General features: G+C 51.4%; 1 protein-coding gene across 1 annotated transcript; it reads left to right on the top strand.

Moving 5' to 3' along the window:
- Positions 1–1,716: 1,716 nt before the first annotated feature.
- Positions 1,717–20,626, top strand: LOC119103554 (chymotrypsinogen B). Its single transcript, XM_037227133.1, has 7 exons — positions 1,717–1,890; positions 2,094–2,172; positions 2,997–3,161; positions 6,530–6,663; positions 11,341–11,435; positions 14,876–14,979; positions 19,999–20,626. Exons 1-7 carry the CDS (start codon positions 1,780–1,782, stop codon positions 20,382–20,384), a joined length of 1,074 nt encoding a protein of 357 aa, XP_037083028.1. The 5' UTR covers positions 1,717–1,779; the 3' UTR covers positions 20,385–20,626.
- Positions 20,627–21,567: the final 941 nt, after the last annotated feature.

Raw genomic sequence — 21,567 nt, forward strand, 5'->3', positions numbered from 1 at the left:
GTCAGCGTGATGTATTGAGCAATTAAGTGCCTAGAACCGTTGTGTTGAAGAATGTGGAAGCATGACGGAGGCTTCCGATGAGTTGAAGTATGCCAAAAGGCTAACTTGAAAACCTACGACTATATGCCAATGCCAGACTGTCTACGAGAATACGTGTGTCGGCTTAGGCAGAATATTTTTCTCATGATTGGAGCTATAGCTTCAAAAGGAAGGACGGCAAGGTAAGAAAGGGTAAAAGATGGAAGGCACATTTCAGACAGACTGGCTCCGAGCCAGCCGAAAAGGCGACGTCCGATACAGAACGTGACGGCTCGGCTTACCCCCCCCCCCCCCCCCCGAGGCAAACAGGCAGAGATATTGTATTGTAGGCATAGATGCAGCTGTGCAGGCGTGGTACCTGTATAGACATGCAGAGAAATGCATGTAGTGGTCATTGTCTTAAGAGATTGCGCTTCACTTCATTACCTATGACTGATCTGGAACATTGGCACGCATATTTTGTAGCGAGTGATAGGAAAACTGTAATCGCGCGGCAGACGCTGCGATAACCCACAGCGTTTACGGCTCTCACGCTTACATAACGGTCGCGGATATTTCACTGCTTACAGAGGCAGGTGATTGGACCATGGAATGGGTAAATACCTCCGCTGCATTCTTCACTACTCAATGTTAACGGAAATTGAATTCGCATTAGCCTCATGTAAGCGCATGGTCCTATTTGTTGCAAAAGTGCGGCGAAAACCGATGAGCTGACATAAAACACGATTCAAAAGGTATGCTAAAGCGCTATGTCTGACACGCCTCCGCTTCGCCCTTCCTACTCATCTCGTTCTTCATTCTTAAGAAACATCTTTGGTTTTTCAGCGGAAAGCAGCTTGCGCAAGGATCGCATCACGAAAGTTCCTAAACACTGCTAGCTGCTTTAGAAAGCTTCAGCAATTATCCTCTGTGAGAAATTGCATGCCATTGTTGAGCCAAACGCTGAAATTACAGCAAAGGTGGAAAAGCACGCTCTTCCTTGAGTTGGCTCACTTACACCATTCATTTGAATTTCCCTTGGTGGTCGTTATTCACAACATATCTCATAAGCCAGCGCTGAGCCGTTGCGTTATTCGATGCCGGCGCAGGGCGTGGCTAGCGTAAATACTCCAAAACTTTCATTGAGGAAGCAGAGACCTATGAATGCTGGAACCTGCTGATTGACGTCGACTCCGCGAAGGTGCCGACTGTTAGACACACGAGCCGCTCATGCATGTTAATGAGTTAGCACCGACAGAGGGCATACATCCGGCTCGGAGCTGCACAAGGGTCTGGGTGGGGCGAGAGGTCCGCTTATGTCACCACGTGTTGACGATTAACCACAAGATGAAGTGTGAACAGAGACACACCACAGCAGTCAACAATGGCTCGACCGATCTGAGGGGCGCGGCTGCCAGTCCCGGCTCAGCCTCGCTGCCAGCGGCGGCTGGCCCAGGCGTCGCGGTGTCAGCTCAGGTCCGACCGACCGGCCGCTGACCCCAGTCCAGCCGGAACCCTGAGCGGCCAAGTCCAGCCCACGCGAACGGAAGCGGGGTCGCGGCTGCGACAGCGCTTTGGGTCGGGGTCCGGCGCCGGAAGCAGCCCGCCGTGACGTGCCTCTGCCGATCTCTGGCCTTATCAAGGTGCGCCGCGTGCCGATAAGGAGCGGCGGCGTGGAGTCGCGGAGTGGACCTGAGACGGAGCGGGGCCGGCGCGCCGGACCAGGAGCGGGGCACGTGCAATAGCTGACCCCGGTCATCAATGGCGGCGGCGACAGAGGGCGACGCCGAGGGTGGTGTGCGGTACCAGCCCGTGGCCGTGGGCGAGCAGCCGGCCGATCCGAGCGGAGCCCGGCCGGCCCGGACAAGGCAGGTGAGACGGCGCCGATAGCGCGCCCCGTGCCTGCCCTCTCCCCACACCCATGGGAGAGAGCCAGGTGATGCTGCCTCTGGGCGGGGCGCTCGGCTGCAGCCGGCAGCTACTGGTGGAAAGCCCGGCATCTGTTGTTGTCCCGGTGCACGGTGTGACCGGCGGCACCGCGACGGTAATGGGCTAACTCCGCCGGTTGGTTTCAGTACTACTTCAGGAAGATTGCGCTTCGCACCATGGCCATGCTGCTCCTTCTGTGCACCATATTTGGCCTGGTCTACGTCGGTGAGTTCGTCAGCGCTTTGAGTGTCAGTACAGGCAGATCATGCTAGAAGGAATGTGCATGCATGCAGGAATGTGCACCGGCTGGTGTGAATCAGTGTAGACAAAGCGTAACAGTTGGCATCAAATGCTGCTTTATAACACACGCAGGCGCGCGCACACAGGCATGCGCTCAAAAGGGTGTCAGTCAGTTTTCATAATGAAAAGACGACTCCTAGGTATGCCCTCAGCATTCTGCGCCTGTGGGAACTCTTCTCAATTGTCACGTTGCGAGGTATCGCTAACTGCTAAGCTTGCTTGCATTGCATCTTTATCCGGCGGCTATTGTGCACGGGCCGATAAACCACGCCGCATTTGATGCTGCATGAATGCAGCATGAAAGTTATAATGCTGTCCCGTGGGCCAAGCGCAAGAATCTGATCTTAGCTTCACTCGGGACGACCGGAGCCAGGGGCCAGTAAGGGAGGCATTCATAAAGCTCTACCTTATTGATGATTTCACTCAGGCTATAGGCGTTTACAGCACTGCACGTGCGCTCGGGAGTTCACCTCTGCTCAGACGTTCGGACCCTGGCCCACTGCTATCGGCAGCAAACGAATATCTCCCGGCATGGATTTGGTGACTGAAAGGCTGCATTTTGTTTAGCCACGATGATGACCACCGTCCAGCCGCGGGAACATGGCAGTCTCACGCCGAACAGCGCTGCTCTCGCCCTAGATGCTCTCGCACGCTGTACGATTCACGTCCGCCCCGTGGGCGACAGAGGGACCGCCTCTCTGGATACAGCCGGCCGCGGTGACGCCAGCCTGCTGTGTGCGCCGTTGCAGTGGCGACGGTGCATGACCCGGCGCCAGAGCTGGCCCTGCCGCCAGTCGTGCGGCCCTGGGACGCGCCGCCAGAGAGGCCCATCCGCGTACCCGGTCTGCACAGCCACGGCAGTCACGGCAGCCACGGCACTCTCGGCATCATGAACGGCGGCGCCGCCAAGCCCGGTCAGTGAGCAGTGGTCAGTGTCGGTAGTCATGAATCTCAGTTGTCGGTGTCGGTGTCGATGTCAGTGTCAGCCAGCGATGTCAATGAGATCACTGACTCCTGACGGTGGTCAGGAGACAGTGGTCAGGAGTCAGTGGTCGGGGACCAGTGGTCAACGGTCAGTGGTCATTCGGGGGTTCGAGGCCAGAGGTTAGGGAGTCAGGAACCGGTAATATACAATTAATGGGCAGCGATGACTGGTTGTATACTTCGGGCCTGGGTACGTCCGTATGGAATGGAAGGGTGTCAATTCTTGCATGCGTATCCAGCTGATGGCACAACAGGCAGAAGATGGACGCAACTGCACGCTCAGGTGAATGTAGTATTGCATGTGTCAAACTGACGACTTATTTAAAAGCATATGTACACTTATGCGTAATAATTGGCATAGTTAGCATAAAAGTGGCACCCGTGGGTGCTCGCAGGCCATGGGCGAAAAGAATGTGCAGTAAGAATATATCACTTAAGATATAGAAAGCTCTACGCTGCAATAGATGTTTTCTGTTAATCCGCTCAACCAGATTGCATACAAACGAGCCTGTTTAGCGCAGCTTGACGTTAAATAGACAACGACCGGTTACGGTGGCAGTCCGGACAGAGCGCTCATGCCACCGGCCAATAGCGCCTTCCAGGATTGGCTAGCATCAAGCCCTGAGGTGCGGAGAATCTGACTCAGGGCCCAATCCGTACCGGGCTCCTCCGTACCAAGCTCCTCCGTACCAAGCTCCTCCGTACCGGGCTCCTCCGTACCGAGCTCCTCCGTACCGAGCTCCTCCGTGCCGAGCTCCTCCGTGCCAAGCTCCTCCGTACCGGGCTCCTCCGTACCGAGCTCCCCCGTACCGAGCTCTCCCGTACCGAGCTCCCCCGTACCGAGCTCCTCCGTACCGAGCTCCTCCGTGCCGAGCTCCTCCGTGCCGAGCTCCTCCGTACCGAGCTCCTCCGTACCGAGCTCCTCCGTACCGAGCTCCTCCGTGCCGAGCTCCTCCGTGCCGAGCTCCTCCGTACCGAGCTCCCCCGTACCTAGCTCCTCCGTACCGAGCTCCTCCATACCGAGCTCCACAGTTAACCGGGGCTGTGTTCTACGAAACCAGATCGATCCGTAAGTTTGTCAGTTGTTTGTCGGGGTATTTCTGGGGCCTGGTCGCTTTAGCCTCTCCAGTTTACAGCAGGCCGGTACTGTTCTGAAGGACCAGGTTACATGAGCTCTTGATCCTCGCCGTGATAGGGGGAGAGGGTTCGATACGACCCCCTCGCCCCCAAGACTCATTAAGGATGCTTCTCCTCCGATATGCTGCACAGCCGTCCAGTCTTCAGTAACGAATGGGGCATCCATTGCGGTGTGTGTTTTAAAAGGCCGGCAAGGACGGCTGGCGGCAGCCGACGGTGCCGCGGAACGCACGCGACGAGGCAACAGTGTTACATTAATGGGACCATACATCATACTTACATGCTCAAAACACATAACAGTATACACTATTGTATTCAGAATTTGGCCCAAAATGCGTATGTATAGGTTTTGTGTCGCCGCGATGTATGGTCTCGTATGTGTAATGTAAAGCTGAAAAAGTGTGATTTTTGAAATCAGCATCAGATCTGGCATACGGGTTCAACCATTGACTTGCCAGTATACAAATAGTACCAATCGCAAGATCTCGTTGGGAACAATTCACTGATGTTTTCCACTAAGTTCTATCTTTATAAGTTTGGAAACGCCAGAAGAGGTCACACCCTTCTCATCAGCCTGCGTTATGAAAGGCGGTGAAGCTGACCAGGGTCAAGCTGACCGTGACCGCGACCCGGGCGATCAGACCAGGGTCAAGCTGACCGCGACCCGAGCGATCAGACCAGGGTCAAGCTGACCGCGACCCGGGCGATCAGACCAGGGTCAAGCTGACCGCGATCCGGGCGATCAGACCAGGGTCAAGCTGACCGTGACCGCGATCCGGGCGATCAGACCAGGGTCAAGCTGACCGCGACCCGGGCGCGCCCTTGCCGGGAACAGTTCAGACTCAGTTCCCCAGTTCGCCGATGCTGCGGCTCCCAGGTTCGAGCGGTGGTTATCCGCAGACCGGTGAGACGGTCCCACGCCGATCCGGCCCGAGCGGGTGCAATTTCACGGTGCCGTCAATCGGCTCGATGATCGGCTGAGCCGGAGCCAAGGGAGAGCTGCAGTGGCCGCCAGTCTGCGGGCGCGACCTCCCGACCCTTCCAGTCCTCCAGTGGTCCGCCTATCCGCCCGTGACCCCGCGGGTCTTGCCGTGACACGGACCTCCTCAGCTTGACCTTGTCTGTCCTCGGGTGACCCCGGCATTCTCGTGACCCTGCTAGTCGTTCCTCAGCTCCACGGGTCAGGTGGCCGTAACCTGCCGGTTCCCTCTCGATTCCGTGGCATCGTGTGTGACCCCACAGACGCTAGCGTGACCCCAGCGATCCTCGCGTGATCTTGTTACCGTCGCGGTCTCGTACATTGGAATTGCTCGGCTTGAAAGACGTTTCCGATGCCAGAGATGTCAAGCACACCGTAATCACACGTCGATGGCCTGCCGTCCAGCCGTGTCTGGTGGACACGGATGTGATGAGCGGCGACATCATCCTGACTGGGTTCAAACAAAGGGCGGCTCACACTGCGCTGCTGACAAGAGGTCAATATCAATCGATGCTCTGGCACGCGCGACCACCTACAGACTGAATTATGGGATAGACAGCAGCGCAATGATGTTGTAAATGAGATCGACACCACTCTGTGGGAATCGTGCAATGTGTCGCTGAATCACGCACTAAACGGCGAGGGCACCCTGTGCTATTGTCAACATAGAGTCCGCCGGCAGCTCCCTGCACGAGTGTGGGACTGCTAAATTATGGGACTGGTGCAAATAAGCAATGTGTGTCATACAGCAGTTGCGCTCGGAAATGTAGGGTGAACATCGGATATTGCTTTGAACAAGCAACTTACTAGTGCCGGGGAATGCTGAGAGATATGTAGAACACAGGTTTATGCACGGCCACATTTTGCCCAAAAGCTTCAAGTAATCGATTTCAACGGAATAATTCCCTGGTGGTCAGACTGTATGTTAGTTTCAACTAACCACTTGCCAGACGATGGTTGCTGGCTTGCCTGCCACAGTTTGCATCAAGTATATGCCCAGAGCACAGATGAAGCATTCCTGCAGGGCTTGCAGCCTACGAGCTGCAACTATCCAGTGTCTGAAATGCAACTATCCAGTGTCTGAAATGGACCATCCGGATTCGCGTGGGTCATGAACTGCATGGCCGATTTATGTCACAGTGTAAGTCGTATTTGATAACGGCAACTGGGCGCCGACTCCAGGACAGTTCCCGTGGCTTGTCGACATCCAGGTCATTGACACAGGTCAGAGCAAGTGCGCAGGATCCCTGATTGACCCAAACTGGGTCATCACTGCCGCCCACTGCGTGTCAACCATGCCGTCGGCCGACCTCCGGGTAAGTTTCAGACGAGAATGTGAAGCTAGTCCAGGCTATTTGCCGATCGTTTTGCCTGGACCAGAGCTCGGAACACGGCTGATAGCGTGTGTCTGTAAGAAGCTTTGGCCGATCGATGTTATCACATTTAATTTCTGTTCCATATGTTACACATGGGGCTATTCTGCAGCAAATTGCCAAGGCATGTTCACCATGATCTCTCCGATTTGGATCCAATTTTCGCACATAGGTATATTGACACCCCACATTATATTCATGTAATTTTGGATTGGTTTGGTCACATCGGCCACGATCTATAGGTCACCGAATACTTAGATATAGTTTTTCGGTTAGTTGTCACTTAGACATAGACGTCACTTGATTTGATGGCGCCAGCATATCATTAGAAATAGGATTATCCGTTGCATTCATTAAGTGATACTTATGACCATTCCCGGTCCTCTTCTGACCCCGTGACCTCTTAATCTTTTCTTTCATATATGACCTTTTTCAGTGATTTTATTTCTCATTAAAAACTTTCTAGCACATTGTCTGCGTGATAACTTTTGAAAGATATATCTGCAACTTTTCATCGAATTGATAAATGGCATCAGAGCCATGCTAAGCAGCGCGTACTACGTGAACTCTGAGTCCCTTCATCCGATTCTGAAATTCCAGGCCAACGGTGAATTTGGTAGCCAAAGTATAATGCGTTGCACTGCTCGGCACGGTCCGTCCTACCCTCTGATCTCGCCTGACCTTTAGCGCGCTCACTGCCACCGGCCGCGGGTCATTCCAGTCAAGGGCAAATGGCGCGCGCCTAAATCAACCCACCTGTCACGAGTGGGCAGATCGCAAGACAGGCGCTCTAGCCAGCCCAGCTATCGGACGGGCGAGATGAAGTTTTCTTTGACCTGCTGACCCCGCGCTGTGTCACCGAGGGGGAGAGTGAGGTCATGCTATAGTCTTTGAATACCGTCAGTGCGTGTGGAAGCAACATGGTAGATATGAATACTGTTTGAAAGCTCGCCGTCCAATCAATGCGTTGGTGATATCTTGGAACATGTAAGAGATACGTGGGCGCGTGCCTGTCAATAACCTGACCTGCAGCGGTGGATACAGGTGAAATATTGTATCTCGCGGGCACAGGAATTATTGTAATGGCATCCTATGGCACAGAACGCTGAACACGGAACCAGGCGGTTTAAATGTAACCACGGTGTAACCGACTACATCAGTTCATCACAAACACCTGCGAGCCTTACAGTGCAGTCCGGAAATGTAGGCTGCTGCTGTGCTGCTATGTGTCATGTGGTGACATTTTGAGGGCTCAATGGAATGGAAAACCCATGGGTACTGACATGGAATGGGTCACCAGATGGGTTGGGTACAGATCTTGAGAAAATTACGTGTATCGTTGCGGGGGTAAACCAGGTGAATGGAACCACCAAGTGAAACGTTTATGACGTGGGAGACAGATACTTCACGAAATAGTAAGAAAAGTCATTTCCTGCGCTTTTTAGTCACAAAGCTTATTTTACGCTGCGTATTATGCTATCAAGACAACAGACCAAGTTTGGGTGTGAATTTTAATGAAACCTCTCCATAACCTCTAACTCAAGTGAATGCAAACGGATGGATGACGGTCTTGTCCAACTGGGTTGAATGTGGAGGGAACGAATTCGTTAAAGGAAGTCTTACCCGTGATCCCATTGATGTCAATGCTTTATTTTTGCTGCAAGTTGCAAAAAGCTATGTTTGCCAAATGATATTGGCCAACAAAGAAGCAAAGCGAAGATTATTGACTTACTAAAAAAAGACTGACAGATTGACACCCTTTTTATGCAAAGTGTTTCAATGTTATGATTCCTACACATTTGCTCTCGCAGCAGAAGCATCTTATAGTAGGTAAACCGGCGCATATGGTGCCATGCATTACACATAATACATGAGCGCAGGAAATATTTGCACGCACTTGGCGCATAATTTCATGTGGAAACTTTACAAGTGCACGTAGCAAAGCACATCTAGTCATTGGCGGCAATTACGCAAGCCCTGCATACGGTGACACGTCAAGTCGTGCGTACCCTAAGAAGGTATTTGGGCTGAATATTTTATGTTTCATCGGCCCGTTGGAAGCGAGCACATTATGCCGCTCGCTTGACAAACTCATCGATGCCGTCGTATGCATTTCGTCATGCAAGATAGCAAAGGAAGACCACCTACGTAGAAGCGCGAAACTATCTCATGGCCACGAATAATTCCAAAGTTAAATATCTTCGCATAATGCCTTCAGCATCCGTCTGAAAAGGAGCGCAGTTTTTGTAGGCTTGGATAAACGTACGCTCATAAGTGTATATCAAAGCAGACTTATACGCGCGGTATCAAAAGCAGAGTGAGATGCTGCCCCTCCAGCTGCGTTGTTCACGAGGAAGTCGAATACCGCACAAAAGCTTGTTGACTATCCCTCGTGCAAAGTACAAAAATAGTTGCAGCGTGGTCTTAGCGTCGCACCAGTAAAACCTCCGGGCTACGTCTGGTAGAACAAATGTAAAGTGTTCCAAAAAAACCGACCAGCACCGCCTCACAGCCGGCAACAGGATCGTGTAGCTGCGTGTATAACTGGGGTTGTGTCTCGGCCACAGAGTGGTGACGCGTCACCTGCGCTCCGCCTCACTGGGCGAGATCACAAGCTCGGCTACCAGGAGAGCAATGTCAACTGAGGCGCACGCGCTCCGCCTCACTGGGCGGGATCACAAGCTCGGCTACCAGGCTCACTGGGCGAGATCACAAGCTCGGCTACCAGGCTCACTGGGCGAGATCACATGCTCGGCTACCAGGCTCACTGGGCGAGATCACAAGCTCGGCTACCAGGCTCACTGGGCGAGATCACAAGCTCGGCTACCAGGAGAGCAATGTCAACTGAGGCGCACCGATCAACCGGAACACACTTCAACCGAACATATTCTGTTAATGCATTAACATTCACATTGCCTAGGCTATACAGTTGTCCGTTCACTCTTTTCTCATCGGGATACTTCGCATACTTCAACATGCCGTTCATTTTTGCCTGTTATGTCGCAGACGCTATTTATCACCAAAGGCTGCATATCTAGCCCGCTAATTCCAAGAGCTGCGGTCTGGAGCTCGAGATTCTGGTGATCCAGACGGACAACGCCACCACCAGCCAGTGCCACTTCTGCGATCATATGGTATACAGCATGGCCTACTTAGCCACGTTGTGCAAGGATTCGGCCACGGACGCATTTTTCTTCCTCCCAAAGCAGAAATACACACGTCTCCAGAAACTTTACCTCGGCAATCGACCCAGCCGGCTGCAGAACGAACAATTCATCTGCCAGTTCTGGCGTACCTGCATCTTAATGACATGCAAGCCGGTGCCAGCCTTTCCGACAGCAGAATTGTTATGGATCGTAGTGCTAGAACGCCAAAAGCTATGCCTGCATCTATTTCAACTCATGTAGCAAGCTGTATCATGCACTCCTCATTTTTCTTAAAAAGGCCTTTAAAATGACACTCTTATCAGCTAGCTACAGCCTACAAGCACTGTTCAGGATCAGACCAGCTGTTACTTCCGGCCACGCGTTCTGATGTGATACCCATTTCGGTATGTTTCGTGCCACACTCACCGAACACATGAACAGGCCCATACCACGGCGGCAAATGTTGACGCCGATGGCACGTCACGGAGCCGGCATTACATAGAAAACTGCATATAATCATTCAGACAATTCGCTGCACATCCTTTGGGGAAAGTTGAAAAATATTTTAAGGGGTCATGGATGCAAGAAAATGTCATGAGGTCACGGGAGCAAAACTTGACTTGGATTGCTCACGTATACCTGCATTGGGTGCAAAAAGTCATCTGCTTTCAAATAATGTGCAGCTTTCATCAATTCCTAGCAGCCATTCTATAAATTGAAACTACTTCATCACCAAACTTTCCGGATGAATCCGAATGCGTCATGACCTCTATATCGTGACCCATGTGACCTAAAAGCATAACAATCGCAGGAGCTTCATCTGTGATGAGGCTAGTACGCGTGTCAAATTTCTTCCGAATCGGAGGGATCATGATAAGCAGTTCTAGGTTCACTTGGGGGATTTGATTTGCTGGAATAGCCCTAATATTAATTGCCTGTAATTCCCATTTAATAGTGTCCTCAAACGTATGTCACTCTCTTTATCCACGATGAAACCAACCATCGCAATTTTTCCGATTGATGGGATTGTTCAAAACCCGCAAGCAGCAGCTATGTAACTGTTATTTGATGGCAAGCTTCAGATGGGTTATGACATGGCTTGCTCCTTAGAGATTACTGTAAAATGCAGATGGAATACACGCATAAGTGCATGTGCTAAAGGCATGCATTACATTATTTTGTTTCATCGACTGCTTTAAATCGCCGGGCAGAAAAGAGCTGCAAATGTCCCAGAAGACATATATGCCTCTGCGAAAACTCCTGAAGCCACGTCACGCCGCATCTTAATCAACATAACAAGTTGGCATGGGAACTGTGTTGCATCTGTCCGACACACACATGGTGCTGTTTGCAGTGTTTTGGTGCCAAAATTGCCGCATGACAAAATCAGTAGGACTGTTTCTACAACAGCTGTGAGTAAGACGCGAAGTTGACATTGGGATGCGACAGCACCGCCGCCCTCCTGCTGCTCCAGATAGTGATGGGAGAGCACGACATCGCCCTGCACGACGAGTTTGAGCAGATCAGCTCAATCAAGAAGGTGGTGATCGAGCCCGACTTCAGTACGCGGTAAACGACTGGCCGCGGCGCCCGGCACCAATGGTCACGCAGTATCAGTGGGTGTGCTGAGCGCGTCCACAATCCTCATCGTCCCATAAACTCGGAGAGGAATCTCCGTCCCGCGACGGGTAAGATTATTCCGAGTCTGTTAAGATCATCAAGGCCATCGCTGACAATCTTGAGCTCCATGCAATAAAGGCGTGCATGGTGTGCGCGACAGCCCAGCCCGGCTTCGCTGTTCGGTGCTAGCGCGCGCTGCAGACAGTTCAGCTTCCGGCCGCCGGCAGCGTTTCGTAACACTTGACAAAGCCACCCGGCAAAAGCGTCATCCAATCGTGCAGAAGCGCAGCAGCGCTGGTGAGCACCGCGGCAGCCCGGCTTGCGATCAATAGCGACCCCGGCGGGGGCAGCCGCTGGCTGGGCCCCCAGAAGTTCCGGCGGTAACCACTGCCCGAGCACCGCCCGCTAACTTTCGCGCGCTCACAAAGGCCGTCACCAATTAACTAACGCAGTCGACGCCGGCGATCGGGGTTCTAGGCCGAGTACCCTCGACTGCCTGGGGGCATTCGGTGAACAGCGCACTTGTGCGGCTTCAGCGAGTCAGACCTGCTCGGTCATTGCCTGTGCAATTCACCTTGGCGCCGACTAAGAACGACGCGGACTGAAAACGACGAGGGCAAACGGTGCTTGTCTGTACGGTTGCGCGGCCCGGTGAAAACGCTCCGATAGCTAGAGTGCATCAGTTGCGCAGCTTCATCCGTCTGTTGCGTCTGTCTCGTTTATTAAATTGCTTTTCCCGGTAGTTGGAACAAAGCTGCAGTTCCTTTATTATTTTCTAGAGCTTTTCTAATGACTGGCACAGCTCGAGATCTTGCAGCTGCTAGGCTGTCGGTTGCATGCGACTCCGCTTGGTCTGATTAGCGCAGTGTATGCCAAGTTATGGACATCACGCTGATCTTCAGGCAAAGTTGAGAGTCTCAGCAGCAGCATAATCGACTCTTAGCAGAAGAGCAATTGGGAACTAAAGCGGTCTGAGTCTGACTTCCTCGAAACGGCTTGAGTGCTGAGGAGTTGGGCTCATTATCACCGCCATAAATCATATGACGAGCGTTCTCAGTGCAAGTGGGTAGCAAGCCGAGCGAGCCGTATCTCACTTGATTAGAGCGTTTGCCCGTGAGCGCGTGGCGTGTCGTGGGCTCGGGCCCACTTACCGAGCCGGTATTTCACCATCCCCAGCTATGTGCAGTGCCAGGTGCTGGCTGCTGGGACGCCTTAGGCCAAATATACTGTTTGTGTTATAACATATAGCACTGTGATATTCCGTCATTGGCACTGAGCCCGCGTGATATGCAGAGAACTGCATTGCGGTGCTAATAATAGTTATACGCGGGTGAGATATGCGCAAAACAGTCTAAGTATACCTTAAAGCATTACATTGTGATAAATTGTATTGTACTGTATTGTAATTGTATACCTTAATGTATCGTGTACATAAAGTTAAACGCGCGATGGTCTGTCAAACCTACACCGTCGCGTCGGATATGTAAAACGGCTTGAGAGTGGTTCATTTGAACCCCCCCCCCCCCCCCCCCCTGGTGTGTTATTTTCTGACCGTGCGCAGACGCGGTGTCACTTCCTAGCTTCCCCGCTTTCTCGAAAACCAAGCACGCCAAGGTCCCAGCGGAAAGCGAGCCGGGAAACAGAGGCGGACCGGCGGAAAGCGATAGATCTGGCCTGGTCGTCGGGGTACAATGATTACGGTTAGGCTCCACTCCTATTTGCATCTCTGTATGAGCCACGTCCATGGCACATCATATACAGCAGTGATAGACCATCAGCGGATACGATCTGTGACATATCAAGCAGTGATAGACCATCAGCGGATACGATCTGTGACATATCAAGCAGTGATAGACCATCAGCGGATACGATCTGTCACATATCAAGCAGTGATAGACCATCAGCGGATACGATCTGTGACATATCAAGCAGTGATAGACCATCAGCGGATACGATCTGTGACATATCAAGCAGTGATAGACCATCAGCGGATACGATCTGTGACATATCAAGCAGTAATAGACCATCAGTGGATACGATCTGTGACATATCAAGCAGTGATAGACCATCAGTGGATACGATCTGTGACATATCAAGCAGTGATGGACCATCAGCGGATACGATCTGTGACATATCAAGTCGGGCCAAAGGGTCGGGCTGATGTGAGTGAACCTTACCCTCCTTTCCCAGTAAGCAAGCGAGCTCAGAAACCAAAACTGGCCATGCTGGATAGCGCTGGTCAAGCTGTACTAAATGCCTCCTGATATAACACAGGACATTGTGAAACAAAATAACAGCAGTTAAAACATAATACACATATCATGAAGATCGTTACCTCGACGTATTTCACCCATATTGGTCTTAGATGGCCGAACCTAATTGCATTTTATAGGATGGTGAGACCCTCTCTCCCTTTCTCTCTCTCTCTCTCTCTCTCTCTCTCTCTCTCTCTCTCTCTCTCTCTCTCTCTCTCTCTCTCTCTCTCTCTCTCTCTCTATCTCTCTCTCTCTCTCTCTCTCTCTCTCTCTCTCTCTCTCTCTCTCTCTCTCTCTCTCTCTCTTTCTCTCTTTCTCTCTCGCTCTCGTGGAAGAGCTGCTTGATCCATGCTCCTCATCCCTTGTGTTAGTATTTGAATACACCCATATGCATACTAAAACATCAGACGAGGGTGACAGTCCAAGCGATCATTTCATTTTTAGCCTACAAGCAGCCACCCATTACCACCAATGAACGGCAAATGTCTGATCTTGTTCCTTGCCCTTTGATTCTGTTTGCATAGCAGCTTTTGCACTTTTGGAAGACATTTTTGCGGCATCGCACCATTCAGTTCATAATGCGGTGCACTGATGTTTGGTTCTGAGCATCGCGGTAAGAAGCAGCAGGCATTTCTTGCCACCTTTCATGTGCGATAAATGATAAAAAAGTATGTGTTGTGTAGCCAGTTCGAGTGAGAATAATCCGTGCTCTGCGGGTCAGAGTCAAGGCCGATTACGCTGAGGCTTTGTCAAGCACAAGTCCGGTGGGAGGCTTGAACGCTCCCTGGGTTCCCAAAAGTTTGACGCAAAGTGCAAGTCTAAGCTTGATATATTGTCCCTAAAAGATTTCGCTGCTTTAAGATGGGTTCTCCAGCGATATTGATTGAGATGGTGCTTATTAAAGGACTATGTGACTCAAGCTTTCGTGGTCATATCATACTGACTCTTGGCTCTTGAGTCGTCATATGTAACTATCACTCAAGTTTTCTGCGGTGCGCTTCATGCTCCCATTAGAGGACACCGTAATGGTTTTCAAACCCTAGTAAGTAACATAGCTGGTGACCGCGCGGGACCGCGCGCCTGTTTGTTTCATCAGGTACAGCCGTAATGTGAGTGACTCGCCCCTGTTTTCAGCGCCGCGCTGCCGAACGACATCGCTCTGCTTCAGCTGGAGACCCCGGCCGTGTTCAACGAGCGGGTGACTGCCATCCAGCTGACCAGAGATGACTCCAGCTTCTGTGAGCTTCTGTCCTCTCTCACCACCGATGGGACCAGGGAGGGGCAAAGCTGGCCAGAGATGACTCCAGCTTCTGTGAGCTTCTGTTCTCTCTCACCACCGATGGGACCAGGGAGGGGCAAAGCTGGCCAGAGATGACTCCAGCTTCTGTGAGCTTCTGTTCTCTCTCACCACCGATGGCACCAGGGGGAGGGGCAAAGCTGACCAGAGATGACTCCAGCTTCTGTGAGCTTCCGTTCTCTCTCACCACCGATGGGACCAGGGAGGGGCAAAGCTGGCCAGAGATGACTCCAGCTTCTGCGAGCTTCTGTTCTCTCTCACCATCGATGGGACCAGGGAGGAGCAAAGCTGGCCAGAGATGGCTCCAGCTTCTGTGAGTTTCTGTTCTTTCGCACCATCTCTATTCATCTCTTACTCTCTCACCACCGATGGGACAAGGGGAGGGGCAAAGCTGGCCAGAGATGGCTCCAGCTTCTGTGAGCTTCTGTTCTCTCTCACCATCGATGGGACCAGGGAGGAGCAAAGCTGGCCAGAGATGACTCCAGCTTCTGTGAGCTTCTGTTCTCTCTCACCACCGATGGGACCAGGGAGGGGTTATGCTGGCCAGAGATGACTCCAGCTTCTGTGAGCTTCTGTTCTCTCTCACCATCGATGGGACCAGGGAGGGGCAAAGCTGGCCAGAGATGACTCCAGCTTCTGTAAGCTTCTGTTCTCTCTCACCATCGATGGGACCAGGGAGGGGCAAAGCTGGACAGAGATGACTCCAGCTTCTGTGAGCTTCTGTTCTCTCTCACCGTCGATGGGACCAGGGAGGAGCAAAGCTGGCCAGAGATGGCTCCAGCTTCTGTGAGCTTCCGTTCTTTCGCACCATCTCTGTTCATCTCTCACTCTCTCACCACCGATGGGACAAGGGGGGGGGGGGCAAAGCTGGCCAGAGATGACTCCAGCTTCTGTGAGCTTCTGTTCTCTCTCACCATCTTTATTCATCTCTCACTCTCTCTCTCACCACTGATAAGACCAGGGCGTAGCAAAAAGGGGGAGCAGCGTGTCATCTCAATTATTCTGAAATGCGGCGTTACATATGAAGTTCTACAATAGCCCCACCCTACTAACAATCAAGCGTTGCCGCCACCTTTACGGTTAGGTCTTGCACCGCTCCAAGTGTTCATACTTGTAAGCTGGTTAGTCCGTCCCGATAGCTCAGTTGGTAAGAGCGGTTGCCTCAGGGCTGGACAGCTGGTGCAGCCGCACGGGGCTGACAGCAAACTAGTCGGCGAAGGATCACGAACACAAGCAACAGTGAGCGGGGTTAAGGGAAACGGGCATACAACCGGGGAGGAAGCATATAACCGGAGAGGAAGCATACAAGCGGGGAGGAAGCATACAACCGGGGAGGAAGCATACAGATGTTTGGCCATTGCACCGAATGGAATGTGCAATGAGAACAGGGAACATTTGCGGAGAGTCAGTGGTCGATGTAGCAAAGCAGCTGGCACGCGAGCAGAAACAGACTGTCATGAACACGTTTACAAGCATCAAATAGAGCTATGGTTGCTACAAGATCAAAGCAGGCCTAAATAAGGTGCTACACTTCCAAATTACACAACAAAGCGAAGCATCCCTGAGTCCGCACGGTTGGCGAGCTTTACATGACCACTAAAGCTTTCCCAAAACCCGCGCGATTGGTGACTAATAAAGCCAAATAAATGACGCGCAGGCATGTTCATTAGAAATCATGCAGCTTGCTAGATTCCTGCAACGCTTGCCTCCTTGACAGACGGATCTGTACTTGCGAACGAGCTGTACACCGATTCACGTGGCGAAATATGTCGACCTCTTTTTAAGTAGACAGCTGATAATTTCCTTGACAGACGGATCTGTACTCGCGAACGAGCTGTACACCGATTCACGTGACGAAATATGTCGACCTCTGTTTAAGTAGACAGCTGTTAATTTCCTTGACAGACGGATCTGTACTCGCGAACGAGCTGTACACCTATTCACGTGGCGAAATATGTCCACCTCTGTTTAAGTAGACAGCTGTTAATTTGAACTAATCAGTGTTTCCGAGAACTTTAAGGCACATACACTGAATGGACTGACAGTGTGTTTGTTCGATGTAAACGCGACTTAGCAGCCTAACCCCTTATTAGCGGCAATCTGAGCTCCTGAGAGTGCTCGTTGAAGTGGCCATCCGCCTCGTATCTAGCCCGGCACGACCACATTTCTCTTGAGACCACGTAAGCTCTGTTTCTGCAAATGACCGCCGATGACTTAGAAAGTTGGCGAACCGCCCGGAGGACACTGTGGATGACATCCCCGCCGCCAAACTTCGTCATCGGATTACCCAGAGTGAGTTTGGAGTGGTGTGAGTGCCCGGTGACCGATCCAGTTCGTTATCGCGTCAGCAAAGGGCGAAGTTCTGCCTGCTACCGGCTGTCAAATCTGTCCCGACTAGTCCGGCGTCTCCAAAAGGCGTGCCTGCGGCGCTTGGCGCCATAACTCCATTGGGAACATTTCGTCTTATCATGATCTGCCGAAGACGCTCCTGGTGTTCATATGCTTGTCTAAATTATCCTGACATTAAATATTGCTTGATAACGTCAAATCGCGGTCAGCTGTCATGTTGACATGAACTAATCAGTGAACAGGTGAGCTCCGATCAGATTCTGGCATCCTTGCTGATTATGCTTTGTCGACATCCGAAGCTTGGGTTGTCAAGCGGAGGCTTTGAGCGTGCTCATAAGCTCAAAACCACCTAGCATCCGCTTTACAGCCGATTGAATATTTGCATGAAGCAAACACAGCCGTCCATCCATAGCCGCTTGATGCTTCCTACTGTTATTTATTGGTAGTTGTTCCATATTGTAAGTGTTAAACCTTGTGTTGTATTGCGTTATTAAAATCTATCTTACGTATTCTACATATCGCTGCACTGAATAATTCATCGTTCTTTCGGCATCTATTGCAACTCAAAGACTGGACATGGGGGCAGTTTTGCCACGGCCTGAGAGCATCCTAGGTAAGAAGCGTGGGCGGGAAGATGGCTTATGAAATGCATTCATCAAATATCACTGTCTCGGTTCCCTGAAGGCTTAACTATCCCACATGGGGAAGCCATATCAACTCCACTTCTGGTGTTTTTATGGTGCCCCTATAAACCACTACGGCTAGATAATGGGTGTGTTTCTAAAATAATTTGACAGCCTATGAAATTTTCAACCCCCTACACCTTTCAGAGGCTGTCGTACACCATATTGGAACGTTTTCTAGGGGTATGCCAGGAAGGATCACAGGATGCTCTAGGCGAATATGTCGTTCAGGGTTATTTGACTATACTCGGCCGAAATTTCACTGCAGTAAGTTAGAAACGGTAATTCCAACATGGCTAGTCACGTGCAGGTGATATGTGATGCGTGTAAACAGTCAGGGACGGATCCAGGAGTGCAGGTGATATGTGACGCGTGTGAACAGTCAGGGACGGATCCAGGAGTGCAGGTGATATGTGATGCGTGTGAACAGTCAGGGACGGATCCAGGAGTGCAGGTGATATGTGATGCGTGTGAACAGTCGGGGACGGATCCAGGAACCACAGGGGAGGACTTTGAGGTCTAAGTTCCTAAGCTAGGCTGAACGAGTTGTGGAAACAATTATTGCTAGAGTTCATGAGAACGTTGTGGTAACAAATACTTGCAGGTCACACATCCTGTACAGATACATAAATTGCAAAATTCGACGTATGGGGACGACACCAGACAATGCAATTGGGAAAAGGGAGGGGGAGGCAGGGAGCCGATAAATTGGTCTTTCGAAGTCAGACATTGAACAATGTGGTCATGGTTTCCTGCTTTACGGGCAGCTGGCATCATGCACATGAGCGACGACATTCCAGAGACATATAACAGCACGGAGAAGGGTATTGACAGACAGCATGGATGGGATGCCAACGTTCGGATACGGCGATCTCACCGATATTCTAGCGTCCGCTACGGCGACTCGTCCATCGTTACATCGTTTTGCATGTGTCTAACAAAATGTAACGAAGGTGCGAAGTCAGATGGACCGAAGCGGATACATCTTGTTCTCGTAAGCGATCTGTGTTAACAAACCAAAATTGTTATAATAGGAGAATTTCAGTGGCAAAACAATTGGCTTTCGAGCATTTCCACAGACACCGCTGGCAAAAGCAACACACCGATATGTTTTTTATAACCTTTAAAATAGGCAATCATTTGTAACCTATTGGAATGACACTCAAACCAATATTTTACAATTTTAACTCCCCTGTTTTGAACACATCTATTCACTTCTGCCAATAAGAAAGCGTTTTCCTTATGAAATTTCAGCCTGGGAGTGCGTTCCGCATTTTGAGCCGTCTCTGAGCCCGTAACAGCCTCTCTCAGCACCACACGGCCGCAGTTATGCAGGGCAATCACAACAAAGACAAATATGATTTATGCGTATCGTTTAATTAAGTTATTAAACGATGCACATGACTTGTCTCTCCACTCACATAGAATTCCACAATTCTGTGAAAGCCCTTATGGTCGCTTGTATCCATGTTCGATGTACCAACTGCCATGCTGTAAGACGTTATATCTACTAAACATGCAACGAGAGAAGTCTGTTTGACCTACTTCCTCTTCCTGAAGTTATATTCGTCAGGTGGCCCGTTCGAGCCCTAAATCGGCAATGCTGGCCAAGCTGAGTCCATGTAGTGTCACATTGGGTCATGGGGCCCCACCCGTCCTGCCCTCTGACGCCACCTGACCTTAAGCGCGGTCCCTGTCAGCGGCCGCAGGCCAAATCTGTCGAGGGCCAATAGCGAGCGTCTAAAGCGATTCGACCCCACCATGCTACAGGTGATGATGGTACTTGGCGCGCCGAAATCTGCGATCATTTGGTGCCCACCTGTGATGCGATCATTGAGCGCTGCCCGATCCCGCCGCGGATGCGTGTCCGTTGTCGCTGACCTCCGTCGCCCCCCGCCTCCTGGCTGAGCCCCTGCCCTTGTCCGCAGCGGCGTGCTCGGTGGCCGGCTGGGGCGCCGCCGGCGTGGACCCGGTCACCGGCCAGCCTGTCTACCCCACCGCCCTGCAGACGGTTAACATGACCCTGCTGAGCCGCGACGCCTGCCAGAGCCAGCTAATCGGCTACGTCATCACGGTCAACATGACGTGCGCCGAGGGCGAGGACGGCGCCGACGTGTGCTGGGGCGACTCCGGCGGCAGCCTCACCTGCCCGCCGATCGCCGCCCCCGCGCCCTGGACGCTGGTCGGCGTCACATCATGGGGTGTCGCCTGCGGCTACATGCAGTACCCGTCCGTGTACACGCGCGTGAGCCGCTTCATCCCGTGGATTGAGGCGGTGACAGGCGTAGTGGTGCCGCCGGCCCCAGCGAGGTAGCGCGGCGGACATGTGCGGGCGGGGGGCCACGACACGGACCGGCTGGTGACGATTGGCTATTTCAGGTACATAAGTGCACTTCAGTGTTTTGAAATGCGTTCGTCGCCCTTTTTACAAACCGTTGAACTGTCGAATCCTTAAGCCCTTGAACCAAACTGAGCTTGGAATGCAAAAAATGCCCCTCATTAAAAGTTGTGTTGTCATGAGTCGTATTTCACGAACTCAGCAATAAAACTAAAATATGCACATGCTACAGACTGGTGCGGGTCTAATGAGTTTCGGGTTGTTATGGTGACAATAACCGACCGCTGGCATATCAGGAGACAGTCATGTACTTAGAGCCAGCATCACAGGATCCCATCATCACGGAACCTTCCGAGATCCTGGATCCATCTTGCCATCCGCGCACATATCTGCCAGGAGGTGCTGGTTCAGTGGCGTTTTCAAACAAACATTGATTATCCTGGCAAATGTAATGTTTCGAAGCTGTGGTAGTGGTCCCGAGACTTGTGATCAAGAGGGTATATGGCCACAGACCACGTGGTCACGGATCACATGATCACAAGGCCTGTGATCACGAGAACATATGGCCACAGACAAAATGGTCATGGATCACATGATCACAAGGTTTATGATCACGAGAACACATGGCCAAGGACGACAAAATCACGGACCACATGGTTACAGGACTCGTGACCATGAGAACAAATGATCCCGGACCACAAATCACGGACCATATAATCACGAGACTCAAGACCACTAGAATACTTTCGTCACTGTGTTCTCAAGATGCAGGGAAAGCGAAAGAAAAGAAAAACGATTGGGCAGACTCGAGATTCCGAGCAAAACTCATACCATTCCTTTTGTTGTTGAGGTCACAATCATAGTCATGTTTGTTCATATCCTTTTGTTCCGTTGCCCACACTCAATATGTAGAATGCTGGGAAATGTTCGTGTGGGGAGGCCAGCAGAACAGGTGTCCTTCAGGGGAACAATCAGAACTAGCTTATTACAGTGAAAGATGGTGGGCTGCTGCCACTCATCTCTATATTCCTTCTACGATCGATCCCAATACAAAATGTTTTCACCATTTAGACTATTTGTTTACGAAATATTGTGGTGAAGTCCATGCTTTTACATGTGCATGGTTTAGGGTTTGAGGAGGTTTTGAGAAAAGACATCT

This window comes from Pollicipes pollicipes, unplaced genomic scaffold, assembly GCF_011947565.3.
Source record: "Pollicipes pollicipes isolate AB1234 unplaced genomic scaffold, Ppol_2.1 Scaffold_5724;HRSCAF=6776_pilon_pilon_pilon, whole genome shotgun sequence".
Lineage (NCBI taxonomy): Eukaryota > Metazoa > Arthropoda > Thecostraca > Pollicipedomorpha > Pollicipedidae > Pollicipes > Pollicipes pollicipes.

Bases quoted from the DNA above. Each gene is read 5' to 3' on its own strand.
- LOC119103554 (XM_037227133.1), top strand. From the start codon at position 1,780: ATGGCGGCGGCGACAGAGGGCGACGCCGAGGGTGGTGTGCGGTACCAG. The intron at 6,664-11,340 runs GTAAGTTTCAGA...CTGCTGCTCCAG, and splicing joins TGCCGTCGGCCGACCTCCGG to ATAGTGATGGGAGAGCACGA. The intron at 14,980-19,998 runs GTGAGCTTCTGT...CCTTGTCCGCAG, and splicing joins CAGAGATGACTCCAGCTTCT to CGGCGTGCTCGGTGGCCGGC.